This window comes from Salmo salar, chromosome ssa03 (assembly GCF_905237065.1).
Source record: "Salmo salar chromosome ssa03, Ssal_v3.1, whole genome shotgun sequence".
NCBI lineage: Eukaryota > Metazoa > Chordata > Actinopteri > Salmoniformes > Salmonidae > Salmo > Salmo salar.
Genome location: NC_059444.1, coordinates 59,430,455 through 59,448,320, shown reverse-complemented (window position 1 = coordinate 59,448,320; position 17,866 = coordinate 59,430,455). Strand labels below are relative to the sequence as shown.

At 44.4% G+C, this 17,866-nt stretch overlaps 1 protein-coding gene across 1 annotated transcript in view; it reads left to right on the top strand.

Moving 5' to 3' along the window:
• Positions 1–481: 481 nt before the first annotated feature.
• LOC106600981 (LIM and SH3 domain protein 1) overlaps positions 482–17,866 on the top strand; it is a 46,475-nt gene continuing 29,090 nt past the window's right edge. Inside the window, exons 1-2 of the mRNA XM_014192799.2 lie at positions 482–970; positions 16,971–17,065. Of these exons, the coding sequence (XP_014048274.1) occupies positions 902–970; positions 16,971–17,065 (164 nt within the window). The 5' untranslated portion in view covers positions 482–901. The remainder of the gene's footprint in view (positions 971–16,970; positions 17,066–17,866) is intronic.

Below are 17,866 nucleotides of genomic sequence, written 5' to 3'. Positions count from 1 at the left end.
AAGTGGGCCTGTAATTTCTGCATCCTGACCAGTGAAACCAATTCTGATTTGCGACAGCAGATGTCACCCAAACCAAACTCATTTACAACTGTATTTCATGTAGGCCTTTACAGCAGCCTACATACAGATTGTAGCAGATGGCATGATCATCATGTGGAATAAAAATCGTTGGCGTGTATTCTAGATACTTTTTCTAAGTCATGTTCACGATGTTGTCCTGCGCCTGTTCCACTGTGATGGTGGTTTCCACTAGATAGCACAGCTACAAAGTAAAAATGGGCTTTATCAAAAAAATTCATAAAAACACAAAATTAATTTGTTGGTCTTAATTGAAGATTAGGGTTAGACATAAGGTGTGGTTAAGTTTAGGGTTAAGGCTGGGTTTAGGTTTAAAATCAAATTAGAAGAAGATACATTTTAGAAATAGGCGGAGTTTATGACTTTGTGGCTGTGGTAACTAGTGACGACAAATGATGGCGGTGTGATAAATCTAGTTCCGCATTCCATGGAATCAACCAACTTAAAAGCATTGAGTATTGCTATTTGCGTTGGATTTCAGTATCAAATATAGTATACGCTGATCGATCTCCATAGATTGATATCTGATCACGGGATTTATCCAATTATAAACGTCGCCTCTGAAATCAAGTGTCTCCCGTGGGACCACCCCCTTTCCTTTCTCATCGGGAGCGCGGCATTGGAAAGAGAGGCGCCGTGCCCGCGCTTTACGTGTCTGGTTCGTGTACTGACAGCCAGCTGTGCGATTAGAACGACAACAATCTCCCGGATTTGATAAATCCATCCGTCAAACTCGACACGTATTGTTTGGGAAGAACACTTTTACTTGACAAATATTTTTTTTAATCGTTTAATTTATCCAACTAGACAGCATTCCTCAAACATGAATCCGTCGTGTGGCAGATGTGGCACAATCGTGTACCCCACGGAAAAAGTGAATTGTCTGGACAAGGTAAGGGAAAAAATATTTGCAACCAAACATTTGAATTCGCAGTCCCCTGCTTCTGTTTGTGTATTAATCATTCCATTTTCAATACAATTTTCTTTAGCGTGTTTAATGATTTGTGATGCCCGGGCAGGTAGGCTAACATTAGCTAGATAGCACGTTACCTGTCTGTGTGGATGTGATTGTGAACGACTAGTAACGTTAGCTAGCTTGCTCTTTTGATTTGTTGATGGACGTTTAGCTAACTAGCTAATTAGGTTTACTAGCTAGTAATGTTATCTAGCTAAGTAGACGTTTTAAATTCAGATTTTTATTTCACATTTGCCACGTTGGATTTTAACAGATTTGAATGCTTGAACGAAGTGTTTCCTGTTTTCACCACAGACAAGCCAGTTTTAGCTCGCCGCGTTAACGTCTGGTTAGCTAGCTAACGTTATCAATGACAGCAATGTGGTTAACATTGCCATCAGCCAAACATCAGACCAAAGTGCCAGATTGTGATTGATGGCATTAAAGATTTACTCCGTTGCATTGTGAAATCTATCTTACTAGGTTAGCCCAAACTGTTAATTTAAGTTAACGTAACGTTACCTAGATAGCGAGATTAATGAGCATGTTCGTGATTTCGAAGTTAGTTTCAGTTCTCACCAAATCCAGAAATAAACATGTGACGCGTTACCATCGCGAATTTCATAGCCATAACTTCCTGGTGTAATTTGTGTCAGTGTTTGTTTGACTCAAGCTAAGCATCTTGGTTTTTCAGGTTGGAACAATAATTTGGGGTTCAGTTGCAATATAGTGCCTTATCAAAATCCAGTGTTTGCTAGCAGCTCGCACACGCTACTCCGGATAAGGAAGTGTAATCTATCAAGGTGTGGAAGATTTAAAACTCAAAGGGAACAGAGCCATGCTTCACACGTTAGGTGAAATTGTCAATACTTTTTAAAAAGTCCACACAATGTCACAACATCCATCTGTGAGGGCTTTGTGTGCACGCACAGACTAGCGAGTGTAATATAAAACAGTCACTCTACTATCGTGGTCTTGTCTCTTGTCACTCAGTACTGCAGTAACACATGTTCTGCAGCATGTTGTACCTGTCAGTTGTTGTCTTGTGTAGCTCATTGTTATTTATGCTGTCAACGGAAACGACAATACCTTTATGGCACATCTAGCCAAGTGTTTAGCGTGTTGGGCCAGTAACCGAAAGGTTGCTGGATCGAATCCCCGAGCTGACAAGGTAAAAATTTGACGTTCTGCCCCTGAGCAAGGCAGTTAACCCACTGTTCCCCGAGCGTGGAAGACGTGGTTGTCAATTATGGCAGCCCCCCTGCACCTCTCTGATTCAGAGGGGTTGGGTTAAATGCGTAAGACACATTTCAGTTGAATACCTAGTCAGTTGTACAACTGAATGCATCTCCCTTTCCCTTACACTCTTGTCAATCAAGCTGAACCGCACAATCCCTGTACCCACTTCTTTATGCGCACAGGATAGGCCAAGGCTATAATAATCACATTCTCATGTGGTCCCTCTTTGTGTAATTTGTAGGTCCGTTACTTTTGCTGCCAGAGCGCACTGAGCAGAGTGCACATTGCATTACTCTAGTGGAGGATGTGGGTGGGGTCACCCTTTGTGGTGAGAGAAGGATGCATAGGCATTTTCTACACACTCTCAGCCTTGTGATGCCGGGGGCAAGTTTACAAATTGTCTACTGGACATTGGGAAGGCCTTGTGTAGTCGACCATAAGTGGGTGTAAGCTATTTGGGTCGATAGATGGAGCGTCTGGTGAGAGATGATAGCGCACATTACCAGACATCAGAGATGCCAATACTTGTGTGCACTGCACTCCCATGGGTTTGAACTCCTCATACTCCGTGTTGCGCAAGAACAAGGCCCTTGTTATTGTTGTCCGACAGGATGGAGATGAAATTGACAACCCTGACCTTGGATTGAAATGTTGATCCCAAAATAAAACTATCCCTTACATATTCATGTAAACTGTTTCTGGGTGTTCTGGCTAGAAATCAGGTGAACTGAACATCTGCAGAACCGCCACCGTGTTCTCTGGAAAATCGTGAGCACGCCGCCCCGACGCGGCGCACATTCCGGCAGACAGACACTCCCATAAAAATGTGCTCTGTCAGAGGCCTGCTGTGCTGCCTTGTCTCTCCCTCTGAGCCCAGGGAGCGTCTGTCTGTCTTAGCTGCTATTCCGCATCAGCGCTCTCCTCCTCAGACATGAAAACAACCTCCATATTCCCCTTCTGGGCACTGGCTGCCCTTCTCGTTTGTTTAAACCAGACGAGGCCAGCCGCGACGGGCGGCAGTTTTTCCAGTCTGGTTCAGGTGAAGGTAGTCAAGGCTGCAGCGTGCGGATCCCTCTGCGACCGCTGAATACTTGCTTACCTGACAAACTGTCTTCTGGTGTAATGTATGGGGCTGTGCTGTGGAGAAGCTGGGTCATAGACGCTTGTTTGTCTGCCGCCCTGCATTTCATTATAGTGGGACAGGGCTGGGATCTGCAGGAGGAGGGGGCACCTGAGGATGAGGTGTAAAGACAGGAATTGTTATGTGAGACTTAAGAGATTAGGCATACTTATGTCTTGCGTTCAATATGTTGATGTTGCCTGTTACTAATGCAGTACTATGCTTCAGAGGTTTTTGACAAGTCCTCCTAGCTATCGAAACAGATGAGTGCTGTTGAGGACCAGGGGCCTCACTGTAAGGGTTATGTTAACTGCAGGAGATGGGATTTTGCCAGATAGTAGGTTATTCATAACCATAGTGCTGACTGTACACACTATGCAAACCTGGTTTAACCAAGCTCGTAAACATGGCTGTGTGCGTGTATGCCTATTTGAAAGACTGGATTTGTTTGACTGTGTGCAAGACAGTTGATAATGTGTACGTCTGTGTTTCTGCATTGTTCTAAGAGTCTCTGTTATATTGATGGCATGATTTCCTGTGTGGGAGATTCTGTATACAGGTAATCACGTACTCAATATGTACCTTCTACCCTGTCTGTGACTCGTACCTATACTTTTTTTTTTCTTCATTTGGATGGACGTTCTCTCTCTCCCTATGGGCAACCATTTCTGCAAGGAGTCTTACCTGCTTTATCAATATTTTGACATAAATACCACTATACGTCTGCTCTGTGGCTTCAAACGTGTGTACCTGGGTGTGAGCGGCCCAGGCAGTAGGGTGAAGGCCTTATCAGTTTCTGCCCAGCAGGGAAGAAGCTCACAAGTTCCTCTCCTCTTTGAAAAGCAGAGCCTCCCGCAGGTAGAGGGGGAGAGTAGGGAGAGAGAGAAAGAGAAACCCGTGATCTTCCTCAACTCTGGAAGAAAGGCAGGTTCAGGGAGGGGAAGCACGCACATAAGGCCCTAAAGAAGAATAAAACAAAGTCTATTATCTCGTGTTCCGGCTGAAATATCGGCTCTTAACATGCAAGGTAACATTTTGGAATGCGTTCATAAGCTAACTTGATAAAAGCTTTTAAAAAGATCATAAAAGGTTACATTAGGGCTAGGCAGTATACCGTATTTGACTATATACCGGTATTGATGCATGGACCGGTTTGGGTTTTTACTTTACCTTCTATAACAGTATTTGAACGTTTGGTTTGTTAAATGTGATATGCCGTGTGTGACGTCCATTTTTATAGTTTACTTCGTTACTTGAGTCATCTCTCTCCGCTCTCTCTCCACGCGCTTTCCACACAGACCTAGTCCCGCCCCCTGTCACTCAAGGAGAGCATTTGTTGTTGCTTGACCACTGGACACCTTTCTTTCAGTCTCTATGGTCATTGCAGCACATGCAACTGTTTCCAATTTGATCTTAAAATAAATCCTCAAGTGTTGTATAATTACAATATTAGTTTCTTTCTTACATCTGCAAACAGCTAGTTTGTATTTTCTTAGCAAGTTAAGCTAAATTGTTAGCCACTAATGCTAATTGCTAGTTAGCTGGCTAGTCAGAGCAATCGTAGCTAGCTAATACAGCCTGATACCAGTGCTGGTGGAGGCCTAAATCAGCAAGTTGTTTGTGCAACAGAGTCTTCTAAATCAAAGAGGAATAGGCGAAGCATGAATATGTTGGCTATATGAATAAAGATTTAATGTAGCCAAAAATTATAGGGTCCCCTAGGAAACGTGTAACATTTTCGTTCCTACCCTGTCACAATAACTCATCCATGGCATTTTCATTCGTTGTCATGTCAATCAACACTGTATTCAAAGTGCCCACTATTATTTATATTCGAACTATAGAATTATAATAAACATTCTATTTCCATGATTCCAAAATTTCACCCAATTGTTTTGATCTAAATCGCAATTGCAACATTTTGGTAAAAAATAAGGCCTAGTATTTTTGCCCATATCGTGGCAGTGTGGAAATGATCTCAAATGAGTGCTGGAAATGCAGAAATGTATGGAAATGTAGGTAATTATTTCAGGTTGAAGTTGAATTGAAAAGTATAAAACAATGATATTTTGGTCAAATCGTCCAGTCCTAGCTTTCATGCTTACCACACCGCTCGTGTCGCAAAATACTTTTACACATGCATGTTATTCAATCATTGCACCCACACTGCTCGCGCGCGCCAACGAGCGTCTGCGTTGCCAGGAGCTAAAATAGAAGTCCGTTCTATTTGTGACGCTGAACGTGGTGCAAGTCCTGCCTCTCCCATCTCCTCATTGGTTTATAGAAGCAGATACCCATGTGCCATCTCCTCATTGGTTATACCCATGTTGGTGATTGAAAGATGAACTGAGGTTGGTCAGTCATGGTAATACACCTTTATAATGAAAGTTAGATTGCAATCACCGTATTAAGTCTAAAGAAAAAGCCTGGAAGCAGGCAAGATGACTAGAAATTATTCGGTTGGCCATTTTATGTGTGGATTAATTGTCGGAGTAGAGGACCTTGTGGATTTCAGGTAAAATAACAATTCAACGTTTATATCCCAGGACAAATTAGCTAGCAACAGCAAGCTAGCTAAATAGGACAAATTAGCTAGCAACTGAAAGCTAGCTAGCTAAATTGCCATAAATGTTTAATGCTCTTCGACCTGTTCCCAAATTAATATAATTGGTTTAGAGTTTGTTTTGGTATTTCAACCTGCATGTCGTGATCGCGTTTGGTGTGGGGGGACAAAATCAATTTGCGAGTCCGGTTTGGGTATGGTGTTTTTTTTGCTCTGAGTAAATGCAGGGTAGAGGTTTCAAAATAACAAGAATGGTCAAAATGTAGCCATATAAATGGCATGCATAAACAGGCGAAGCAAGGCTCACCTCATCATTGACATTCCCTCAAGGTGCATTTTAGATTATCAAATTATGTGGCGTATTTATTTTATTTTTTAACATTTTAGTACCGCTTTCTGAAATTGGTTATGGTTAGTTCTAATCACATTCCAGATATTATAAAATAGAGCCCTGGAGGATAAGATTAAGATTTATTGTGGCTCCTGTTTAAAATTATTTAATTAAATTGCGACTGGAAAAACGCTTTCAGTGTAAACTGAAACGACTAAACGCAAATGTATAAAGTATGTAGAACGGGCGGCAGGTAGCCTAGTGGTTAGAGCGTTGGACTCTATCTGTCGTTCTGCCCGTGAACAAGGCAGTTAACCCACTGTTCCTAGGCCGTCATTGAAAATAATAATTTGTTCTTAACTGACTTATCTAGTTAAATAAACTAAAAATATGTAGAAAAGATTATGGACCTATGTATTTTAAAATAATTGAATCTTTGAGAACTAACAATCATCAATGAAAGCTAGACAGTAAGGGAGAATTGACAATTCCAAAAATAATTAATTTAGCAGTATAGATCTTATGTTTTAGCAGAAGAACACTGCATTAGCCATGGCAAAATGCATAGCATTTGAGAAAATTGGCTGTATAACAGCAACATTTTCTCTCATCTCCATGGTAGAATATATAGAATTGCAGGAAAATGGCTTTAAAAAAGCAAACATTTCTCTCAGGTCCATGGGTAACTAGGCCGTCACTGTAAATAAGAATTTCTTCTTAACTGAATTGCCTAGTTAAATAAAGGTCAAATACAAAAATGTAGAAATATAAATGTGTAGAATTGCAGGAAATTGGCTTAGAATGCTAAAAGAAGTGTGTAAAAAAAAAAAAAAAAAAAAAATTTCCTGCCGCTCTAACAATCTGCTGCACCCTCTGCCACACCCACCACCTTAAGCCCCTTTTGATCCAGACACAACCCTGCATGGTACACAGTCTTAGTTAGGTCAAAGGTCAGAATGCAATCTGTTGACTGAACCAACAGATACCGCCACCATCATTTTAAGGAAAGCTGAGAGGTCACACTCAACTCCTCCCCTGTAGCTGAGTCATGTCCACTCCCCCGCTCATCATCTTGGCTGATGCAGTCACACCCCTACAGGCACAAGCCTCATCATGCACTGTTGCTCTGCAAAAAACATATGCAAAACCCCTCTCTCCCCAAATGGCCCCCTCCTGGCTATCTCGTCAGGATCAGCAGTGCCAACTCTCTGCACGCTAGTCTGCCTACCGCCTGTCAGCACTGACTGGACCGTTCTATAGACTGTTTATAACAGGCTCATTCAAATACACGGCGTCCATGACTAACACTGATGATCTGTCAGTTGATCTTATTCAAATAGGCCTTTCTGATACGGTCTGATCAGACAAGCAAGTCATGTAATTCAGTGTTTTTCCACTGAAATGAGCCTAGGCCTATTTAAATAGTTTGGCAAAATTTAGATGGAATGTATTTTAAAAACTGATTAATGTTGTCCGAGGGGTGAGCGGTTTTTCCAGTCAGTCGCCTCCATTTGTGACTCAGATCAGAGGCAGGGTCCATGGTGGAGTCAGTCACCTGAGGTAGTGACTCATGCGTTGCTTCCCTGGTCAGGTGACTTGGTAAGGTAGTTAGTTCTGTGCTCTGTATGTGTGTCTATGGAACTGGGACACCCATTGCTCTCAATACTATGGTTCTATTAATAGGAATACAGAGATTTGATTTTCCTGTTCTCTCTGTGTGAGAGAGAATTTAGGAAAAGACTGTGGAGAAGGGACTGTTCAGACGAACTGTAAATGAACAGTTCAAGCTGGGTCTGTTCTTCCTGTCCAGAAACAAGTGATTCAACATTCTACCAAAATGCCCTGAGTCTCTCAGCTCTCCACAATCAGGGATTTCAGAATTGTTTGGTGCCGGGCAGGCGGTGTCTCTGTCTAAGCACACTACAGCAGATCTCCACACACTCACCACAAGTGGTCTGTTGATGCGTGTTAAGTGCATATTTTAGCGAGCGCTGTGCTTCTCCCACTGGCCAACATAAGCATTTGAGTGTGGTAAAAGCAAACGCATCAGGTAGTTCAATAATTAACAGTGGGATTTAATGAGTTAGTGTAGCATTTCCCAAACTCGGTGCACTTTTTAGTTTTTTGCCCTAGCACTACACACCTGATTCAAATGCTCAGTTGATTAGTTGCATCAGCTGTGTAGTGCTGGGGCAACAACCAAAATGTGCACCCCTTGGGGTCCTGAGGATTGAGTTTAGGGGAAACCCTGAGTTAGTGGCAGCCAGATGTGGGCTCACTGAGGCAAACACACACACACACACACACACACACACACACACACACACACACACACACACACACACACACACAGTGAATGAGTGCGTGTGTGTGTCTGATAACCTTGTGAGTGTAGTAGTGTCCCTATCGGGTGTGCACACAGCCAGACAACGTGTCTTGAGTGCCTCCTATAGCCTGGGGTCTGTCCATACTGGGCGGGGTCTCGGCCGCAGTCTGAGGGATCGTTAGGCTGACCGAGCACGTTCACAACATTTAGTCCTGGGCCCCTGCTGACAGACACACATGCCCGGGAGCTGCGCTGATGCAGGGAGACAGTCCTGCTTTTTACTGGATCACATTTTCTCGGCCTTCGTTTCTGCCGTGTCCCGATTCTCTTACTGACTGCCTGATCCAGCCTCTCAGCCTCAGCACCCACTCAGGCCCCAGCCGGGTTCTTCTGGAGTCTGAACACTGATAGTCTCATTCCCTCGTTCTAAATGAATCGCTCCTCCTCTCCTTGTCTCTCAGTGGTGTATTGGCCCCAGAGATGGCCATGGAATCTGTGGGAGGGAGTAGTCCTGACCTGGTGGGTTTGCAGGTTTCGGCCAGGTATTATATTTTTTTTTGACACGGCTGCAATCCAAGCCTGTTCTCTATGGAACTGGAATTCGCCCAAGGTCAATATTGAGTTTACCCCGGTAAACACAGGATCAAAGTCCACTGCTGCCATTCAGCTCACCTTAACCCCTCCGTTTGCGGCATTAGCGCCCGCAGTCACACATTCTATTGGGTCCCTCTTTGTTCTATTTGTTTATCCATCACTGCTCAATAACACAGATTAGGATTACAGATTAGGGGAGATGCCCAGAGGGAATGTAGAGCGTATGGCAACGGGGAGACTGGAGTTGAGACATTAGGTTGGGATGAATATTTAGACAGGTGGACAGACGCCTTCTAAAATGGCCACCGCATCTGGAAAAAGCTGAGGCCTAGATTTTAGTAGAATTGTGAACTACCCACACAGTGGTGGTGTTTGATCTGTCAGCGATTTGACATGGCAGAGCCACAGAGAGGGAGAGGCAAAGACGATGCATCCGCCAGTGGGTCTTATCTCTCTGACTGGGCCTGTGTAGTGTGGTTGGGGTATAGGTTTGGCCCAGTGTTGCTGGCTGGCTGTGGATCAGAGCTCCATTGACCAGGGCCTGTGTCCAGAATGAGCCCACTCCTTTGTCTGCCTCAGCCCGGCTCTGCTGGTCAGCAGCTTCACACACACACACACACACACACACACACACACACACACACACACAGTCCTGGGTGGTCCGTCCGTAAAGGCCAGTGTGAGAACAGACTAGAATTCTGAAAAGGTATCGGAGAGAATGGGGTCATGGATTTAAGGCAAATGCTTTTGTCCCGTAGTGGATAAACTGCATCCAGGAATCCCTGCTATATGTTCTGGAAACACTCTTTGTTCAACAATCCTCCCCTAGTCATTGTAGTTGTCTTGTCTATTCCGTAGTGTTGTAATGTGTATCCGCGGCTGTCGTGGTGGATATACTGACCCTCTCCAGACAGTGAGGAGAGAAGATGATTTATAGTGTGCTGTATTAGTATTATAATACTAATAATATTACTAATATTAATTAGTAGTAATGTGCTGCATGCTTTTATTTTAACCTAGCCTGTATCACTGTAGACCACACAGGGACCTGATGATACCCCCAGCCTGTATCACTGTAGACCACACAGGGACCTGATGATACCCCCAGCCTGTATCACTGTAGACCACACAGGGACCTGATGATACCCCCAGCCTGTATCACTGTAGAACACACAGGGACCTGATGATACCCCCAGCCTGTATCACTGTAGACCACACAGGGACCTGATGATACCCCCAGCCTGTATCACTGTAGACCACACAGGGACCTGATGATACCCCCAGCCTGTATCACTGTAGACCACACAGGGACCTGATGATACCCCCAGCCTGTATCACTGTAGACCACACAGGGACCTGATGGATACCCCCAGCCTGTATCACTGTAGAACACACAGGGACCTGATACCCCCAGCCTGTATCACTGTAGACCACACAGGGACCTGATGGATACCCCCAGCCTGTATCACTGTTGACCACACAGGGACCTGATGATACCCCCAGCCTGTATCACTGTTGACCACACAGGGACCTGATGATACCCCCAGCCTGTATCACTGTAGAACACACAGGGACCTGATGGATACCCCCAGCCTGTATCACTGTTGACCACACAGGGACCTGATGATACCCCCAGCCTGTATCACTGTAGACCACACAGGGACCTGATGGATACCCCCAGCCTGTATCACTGTAGACCACACAGGGACCTGATGATACCCCCAGCCTGTATCACTGTAGAACACACAGGGACCTGATGATACCCCCAGCCTGTATCACTGTAGAACACACAGGGACCTGATGGATACCCCCAGCCTGTATCACTGTAGACCACACAGGGACCTGATGATACCCCCAGCCTGTATCACTGTTGACCACACAGGGACCTGATGATACCCCCAGCCTGTATCACTGTAGAACACACAGGGACCTGATGATACCCCCAGCCTGTATCACTGTAGACCACACAGGGACCTGATGATACCCCCAGCCTGTATCACTGTAGAACACACAGGGACCTGATGATACCCCCAGCCTGTATCACTGTTGACCACACAGGGACCTGATGATACCCCCAGCCTGTATCACTGTAGACCACACAGGGACCTGATGATACCCCCAGCCTGTATCACTGTAGACCACACAGGGACCTGATGATACCCCCAGCCTGTATCACTGTAGAACACACAGGGACCTGATGGATACCCCCAGCCTGTATCACTGTTGACCACACGGGGACCTGATGATACCCCCAGCCTGTATCACTGTAGAACACACAGGGACCTGATGATACCCCCAGCCTGTATCACTGTAGAACACACAGGGACCTGATGATACCCCCAGCCTGTATCACTGTTGACCACACAGGGACCTGATGGATACCCCCAGCCTGTATCACTGTAGACCACACAGGGACCTGATGATACCCCCAGCCTGTATCACTGTAGAACACACAGGGACCTGATGGATACCCCCAGCCTGTATCACTGTTGACCACACAGGGACCTGATGATACCCCCAGCCTGTATCACTGTTCACCACACAGGGACCTGATGGATACCCCCAGCCTGTATCACTGTAGAACACACAGGGACCTGATGATACCCCCAGCCTGTATCACTGTTGACCACACAGGGACCTGATGATACCCCCAGCCTGTATCACTGTTCACCACACAGGGACCTGATGGATACCCCCAGCCTGTATCACTGTAGAACACACAGGGACCTGATGGATACCCCCAGCCTGTATCACTGTAGAACACACAGGGACCTGATGGATACCCCCAGCCTGTATCACTGTAGAACACACAGGGACCTGATGGATACCCCCAGCCTGTATCACTGTTGACCACACAGGGACCTGATGATACCCCCAGCCTGTATCACTGTAGACCACACAGGGACCTGATGATACCCCCAGCCTGTATCACTGTAGAACACACAGGGACCTGATTAGAGATCGACCGATTATGTTTTTTCAAAGCCAATAGCGGTTATTGGAGGACCAAAAAAGGCGATACCGATTAATCTGCCATTTTTTATATATATTTTTTTATATCTATCTAAAAAATTATGCAAAAACCGTGTTGGAGAAGAAAGTAAAAGTGCAATATGTGCCATGTAAAAAAACAAACGTTTTAAGTTCCTTGCTCATATGAACGCTGGTGGTTCCATTTAACATGAGTCTTCAATATTCCCAGGTAAGAAGTTTTAGGTTGTAGTTATTATAGGACTATTTCTCTCTACCATTTGTATTTCATATACCTTTGACTATTGGATGTTTTTATAGGCACTATAGTATTGCCAGCCTAATCTCAGGAGTTGATAGGCTTGAAGTCATAAACAGAGCTGTGCTTCAAGCATTGCGAAGAACTCCTGGCAAACGCAGGAAAGTGCTGTTTGAATGAATGCTTACGAGCCTGCTGCTGCCTACCATCGCTCAGTCAGACTGCTCTATCAAATATCAAATCATAGACTTAATTATAATAAACACACAGAAATACGAGCCTTTGGTCATTAATATGGTAAAATCCGGAAACTATAATTTCGAAAACAAAATGTTTATTCTTTCAGTGAAATACGGAACCGTTCTGTGTATTATCTAACGGGTGGCATTATTAAGTCTAAATATTGCTGTTACATTGCACAACCGTCAATGTTATGTCATAATTATGTACAATTCTGGCACATTAGTTCGCAACGAGCCAGGCGGCCCAAACTGTTGCATATACCCTGACTCTGCTTACACTGAACGCAAGAGAAATTATGCAATTTTCCTAGTTAATATTGCCATTTAACATGAATTTATTTTAACTAAATATGCAGGTTTTAAAATGTATACTTGTGTATTGATTTTAAGAAAGGCATTGATGTTTATGGTTAGGTACATTGGTGCAACGATTGTGCTTTTTTCGCAAATGCGCTTGTTAAATCATCCCCCGTTTGGCGAAGTTGAAGTAGGCTGTGATTCGATGAAATTAACAGGCACCGCATCGATTATATGCAACGCAGGACACGTTAGATAAGCTAGTAATATCATCAACCATGTGTAGTTAATTAGTGATTATGTGAAGATTTATTGTTTTTTATAAGATAAGTTTAATGCTAGCTAGCAACTTACCTTGGCTCCTTGATGCACTCGCGTAACAGGTATGCCTGCCATGCAGTCTCCTCGTGGATTGCAATGTAATCGGCCATAATCGGCGTCCAAAAATGCAGATTACCGATTGAAATCGGCCCTAATTAATCGGCAATGCCAATTAGTCGGGTCGACCTCTAGACCTGATGGATACCCCCAGCTGTAATGCCCTATTCCCACCACAGGGACACTGCACAATCTACTGTGTGTGTTTGAATGAATGTATGTTTGTCTATCTGCTTCAGTGGACTGTCTTATTTGTGTGTGTGTGTGTGTGTGTGTGTGTGTGTGTGTGTGTGTAGGCAAGTAGTGGAAAATGTTTAGTGAGCGGAAGAGGGAGAAAAAGGAATGGCTGACTAGAGAATACCCTAGAGCCACGTTAATAAGGACTGTATCTTTCTCCCTCCCTCTCTCTTGCCTTCCCTTGACAGCAGGAACGGCCAGATCATTGCCTCACTCCCTGGCGTTGCTCTCATCCACCCCTCCCTCCCCTCGCTCTCTCCCTCCTTTCATGTTCCTTCCTCTTTCCCTCTAGCCTCCCTCCCTCGGTCCCCCTCTGAACCCTCAGGCCACAGATCAGCCTGCTGTCGAGAGGCGGGGGGGTGTGTGTGTGTGTGTGTGTGAGTGAGACTAAGAAGGATAGGGCTGTTGTGAATATGGATAGAGGGAGAGAAGGAGACCCAGGCTTGCAGAGATGGACGGAAAGGAAGAGAGAGGGTCAAATCAAACTGAACACACGTCTTTTCCAGCAGTCAGTCATCCCATCAAGAGAGCTCAATGTGCTCTGTTGGCAGTGTTGTGAATGGCTATGGGTGAGTAGGGTCAGGGCAGGGAAACTGGTTCAGTCACTAGATGTGTGTGTTTCTGATTAACGTTAGATCTCCACACAAGGCCAGGAATATCAAGGCGGTGTGACTTTGAGGCCTTGATTATGCTGCCAGCTAGGTTAACAACCTTTCAGGACATTTAGCTCTTAATTAAACACTGTGTCTATCCTCTGACACTCGCGTCATTGTGCAACCTCTTCAGAGAGTGGCTGACCATTAAGAGTGGCGTTAGTGGAATACTAAGAAGGTGTGCTGGATGCCTGGGGCAGTTGGAATGACTTTTCAAACGCACACAACTACCTCTCCATCCACCATGGTAGAAGGACTTTCTGACAGGATGCTCAAACCAGCAGGTTTCATCTCTAAAACATGAATAAAACTGTTCAGGGATCCTCAGTAGAGGTTGACCGATTTAATCGGAATGGCCAATTAATTAGGGCCGATTTCAAGTTTTTATAACAATCGGTAATCGGTATTTTTGGACATCGATTTGCCGAATATTTATTATTCAATTATTTTTTTACACCTTTATTTAACTAGGCAAGTCAGATTAAAAACACATTCTTATTTTCAATGACGGCCTAGGAACGGGGGTTAACTGCCTTGTTCAGGGGCAGAACAACAGATTTTTACCTTGTCACCTCGGGGATTCGTTTTTGCAACCTTCCGGTTACTAGTCCAACGCTCTAACCACCTGCCTTACATTGCACTCCACGAGGAGCCTGCATGGCAGGCTGACTACCTGTTACGCGAGGGCAGCAAGAAGCCAAGGTAAGTTGCTAGCTAGCATTACACTTGTCTTATAAAAAAACTATCAATCTTCACATAATCACTAGTTAACTACACATGGTTGATGATATTACTAGTTTATCTAACGTGTCCTGCGTTGCATATAATCAATGCGGTGCCTGTTAATTTCTCATCGAATCACAGCCTACTTCGACAAACGGGTGACGATTTAACAAGCGCATTTGCGAAAAAAGCACAATCATTGCACCAATGTACCTAACCATAAACATCAATGCCTTTCTTTAATATCAATACACAAGTATATATTTTTAAACCTGCATATTTAGTTAATATTGCCTGCTAACATGAATTTCTTATAACTAGGGATGTGACGTTGTCACTTCTCTTGTGTTCCGTGCAAACAGTCAGGGTACATGCAGTCAGGGTACATGCAGTCAGGGTACATGCAGTCAGGGTACATGCAGCAGTTTGGGCCGCCTGGCTCATTGCGAACTGTGTGAAGTCCATTTATTCCTAACAAAGGCCGTAATTCATTTGCCAGAATTGTACATAATTATGACATAAGGTTGTGCAATGTAACAGGAATATTTAGAGACTTAGGGATGCCACCCGTTAGATAAAATACGGAACGGTTCCGTATTTCACAGAAATAATAAACGTTTTTGAAATGATCGTTTACGGATTCGACCATATTAATTACCAAAGGCTCGTATTTCCGTGTGTTGTTATGTTATAATTAAGTCTATGATTTGATATTTGATAGAGCAGTCTGACTGAGCGATGGTAGGCAGCAGCAGGCTCGTAAGCATTCATTCAAACAGCACCTTCGTGCGTTTGCCAGCAGCTCTTCGCAATTCTTCAAGCATTGCGCTGTTTACGACTTCAACCCCCGAGATTAGGCTGCTGTAACCGATGTGAAATGGCTAGCTAGTTAGCGGGGTACACGCTAATACCGTTTCAAACGTCACTCGCTCTGAGACTTGGAGTAGTTGTTCCCCTTGCTCTACATGGGTAATGCTGCTTCGAGGGTAGCTGTTGTCGATGTGTTCCTGGTTCGAGCCCAGGTAAGAGCGAGGAGAGGGTCGCAAGCTATACTGTTACACTGGCAATACTAAAGTGCCTATAAGAACATCCAATAGTCAAAGGTATATGAAATACAAATCGTGTAGAGAGAAATAGTCCTATAATTCCTATAATAACTACAACCTAAAACTTCTTACCTGGGAATATTGAAGACTCATGTTAAAAGGAACCACCAGCTTTCATATGTTCTCATGTTCTGAGCAAGGAACATAAATCTTAGCTTTTTTTACATGGCACATATTGCACTTTTACTTTCTTCTCCAACACTTTTTTTTGCATTATTTGCATTACTCCAACACTGTTTTTGCATTATTTAAACCAAATTGAACATGTTTCATTATTTATTTGAGGCTAAATTGATAGTATTTTTATATTATTATATTAAGTTAAAATAAGTGTTCATTCAGTATTGTTGTAATTGTCATTATTACAAATAAATAAAAAAATCGGCAGATTAATCGGTAGCGGGTTTTTTCCTGGTCCTCCAATAATCGGCATCGGCGTTGAAAAATCATAATCGGTCGAGCTCTAATCCTCAGTGCTGCTTTGTTCTATGAGGGAGTTAACTTTTACAGAAGATGGGTGGGGTGTCATGGTGGACTTTGGCAGTTCTCTCTAACAGTGGATGTGGCTCTGCTCTAAACGGTGTCTAGTCAGCTACTGGGCTTCACGCATGGGTTTTGCAAACACGCCACACGTCCCGTGACGTGGCTTATAAATAACCACTGTGTAGACATGCCCAGAGAAAGAGGAAGTAACCCCTCTGCGCCTGGACAAACAGACCTCTCTCTTTCTCCCATCTCCCTCTTTCCTCCAGCTAAAAAGATGATTATGGTCTTATTCATCCACATATGTCACTTCCTGGTGTGAATATGCTGTGTGGTTTAGGTCCTCCATGCTAGCATTGAGAACAGTGAAATGAATGTCTAATCTCTCTCCCTCCCTCTCTCTCTCTCTCTGACAGTACTGGCACAAAGGATGCTTCAGCTGTGAGATCTGCAAAATGACTCTAAACATGAAGAATTACAAAGGCTTTGAAAAGAGACCTTACTGCAATGCGTAAGTAGTCCCCAAACCTGTGTGGGTGTGAAAGATGTAATAGAGGTTCGCAAAAGGCTCAGGAGTTCGTCCCTCTTACCAAACAGAAGTGTCTGATTTAGCCTATTGCAGAAGACTGGTCCAGAGACTGACCCAAGGTGGCGTGTGTGATGTTCCAGACCCAGCTGTGTGTACTTCAGAGCAGTGTAGAGGCTCCTCAGTTCCTCCCTTCCTTATTTCCTCATCTCCTCGCCTCCATTTCTGTGTCTCTGGCTCACCGACGAGAAGGGCTGGGTGTGGGAAAGGGCATGCTTACACCCCTCTCACACACCCCCTCCTTGTCAGGGGGCCAACAAGGAAAATTCCATAAGTTCCTCAGCAGTGACACACACACCAGCCAACTCATACTTCACACACACACTCCCACTCAAGCACACACACCTACAGCTGGTTAAGAATCCTTGGAATCCCTCTCTCTCCGCTCCAATCATTTTTGCCTCATCTCACGGTGTGTGTTTGGGGAAAGAAGGTGTGGCTTTCTGTTCTGACGAGCTTCTGCATTTGCTTTCCCCCTTCCCCACGCGCGCACACAGTTAGTGACCCCCTTCACTCGCGCGCACACAGTTAGTGACCCCCTTCCCTCATGCGAGCACACAGTTAGTGACATGCACTTAATTACACATCTGGCTAGGAAAACACTCTTTAACTAATGATACACCTTTGCAACCTTCTCCTCCGCTTCTCAATATGTTTGTCCGTCTGTCTCTCTGCCCAGAATCCAACCAGGAACACACACACATTAATTTTGAGTACTGGAGAGTA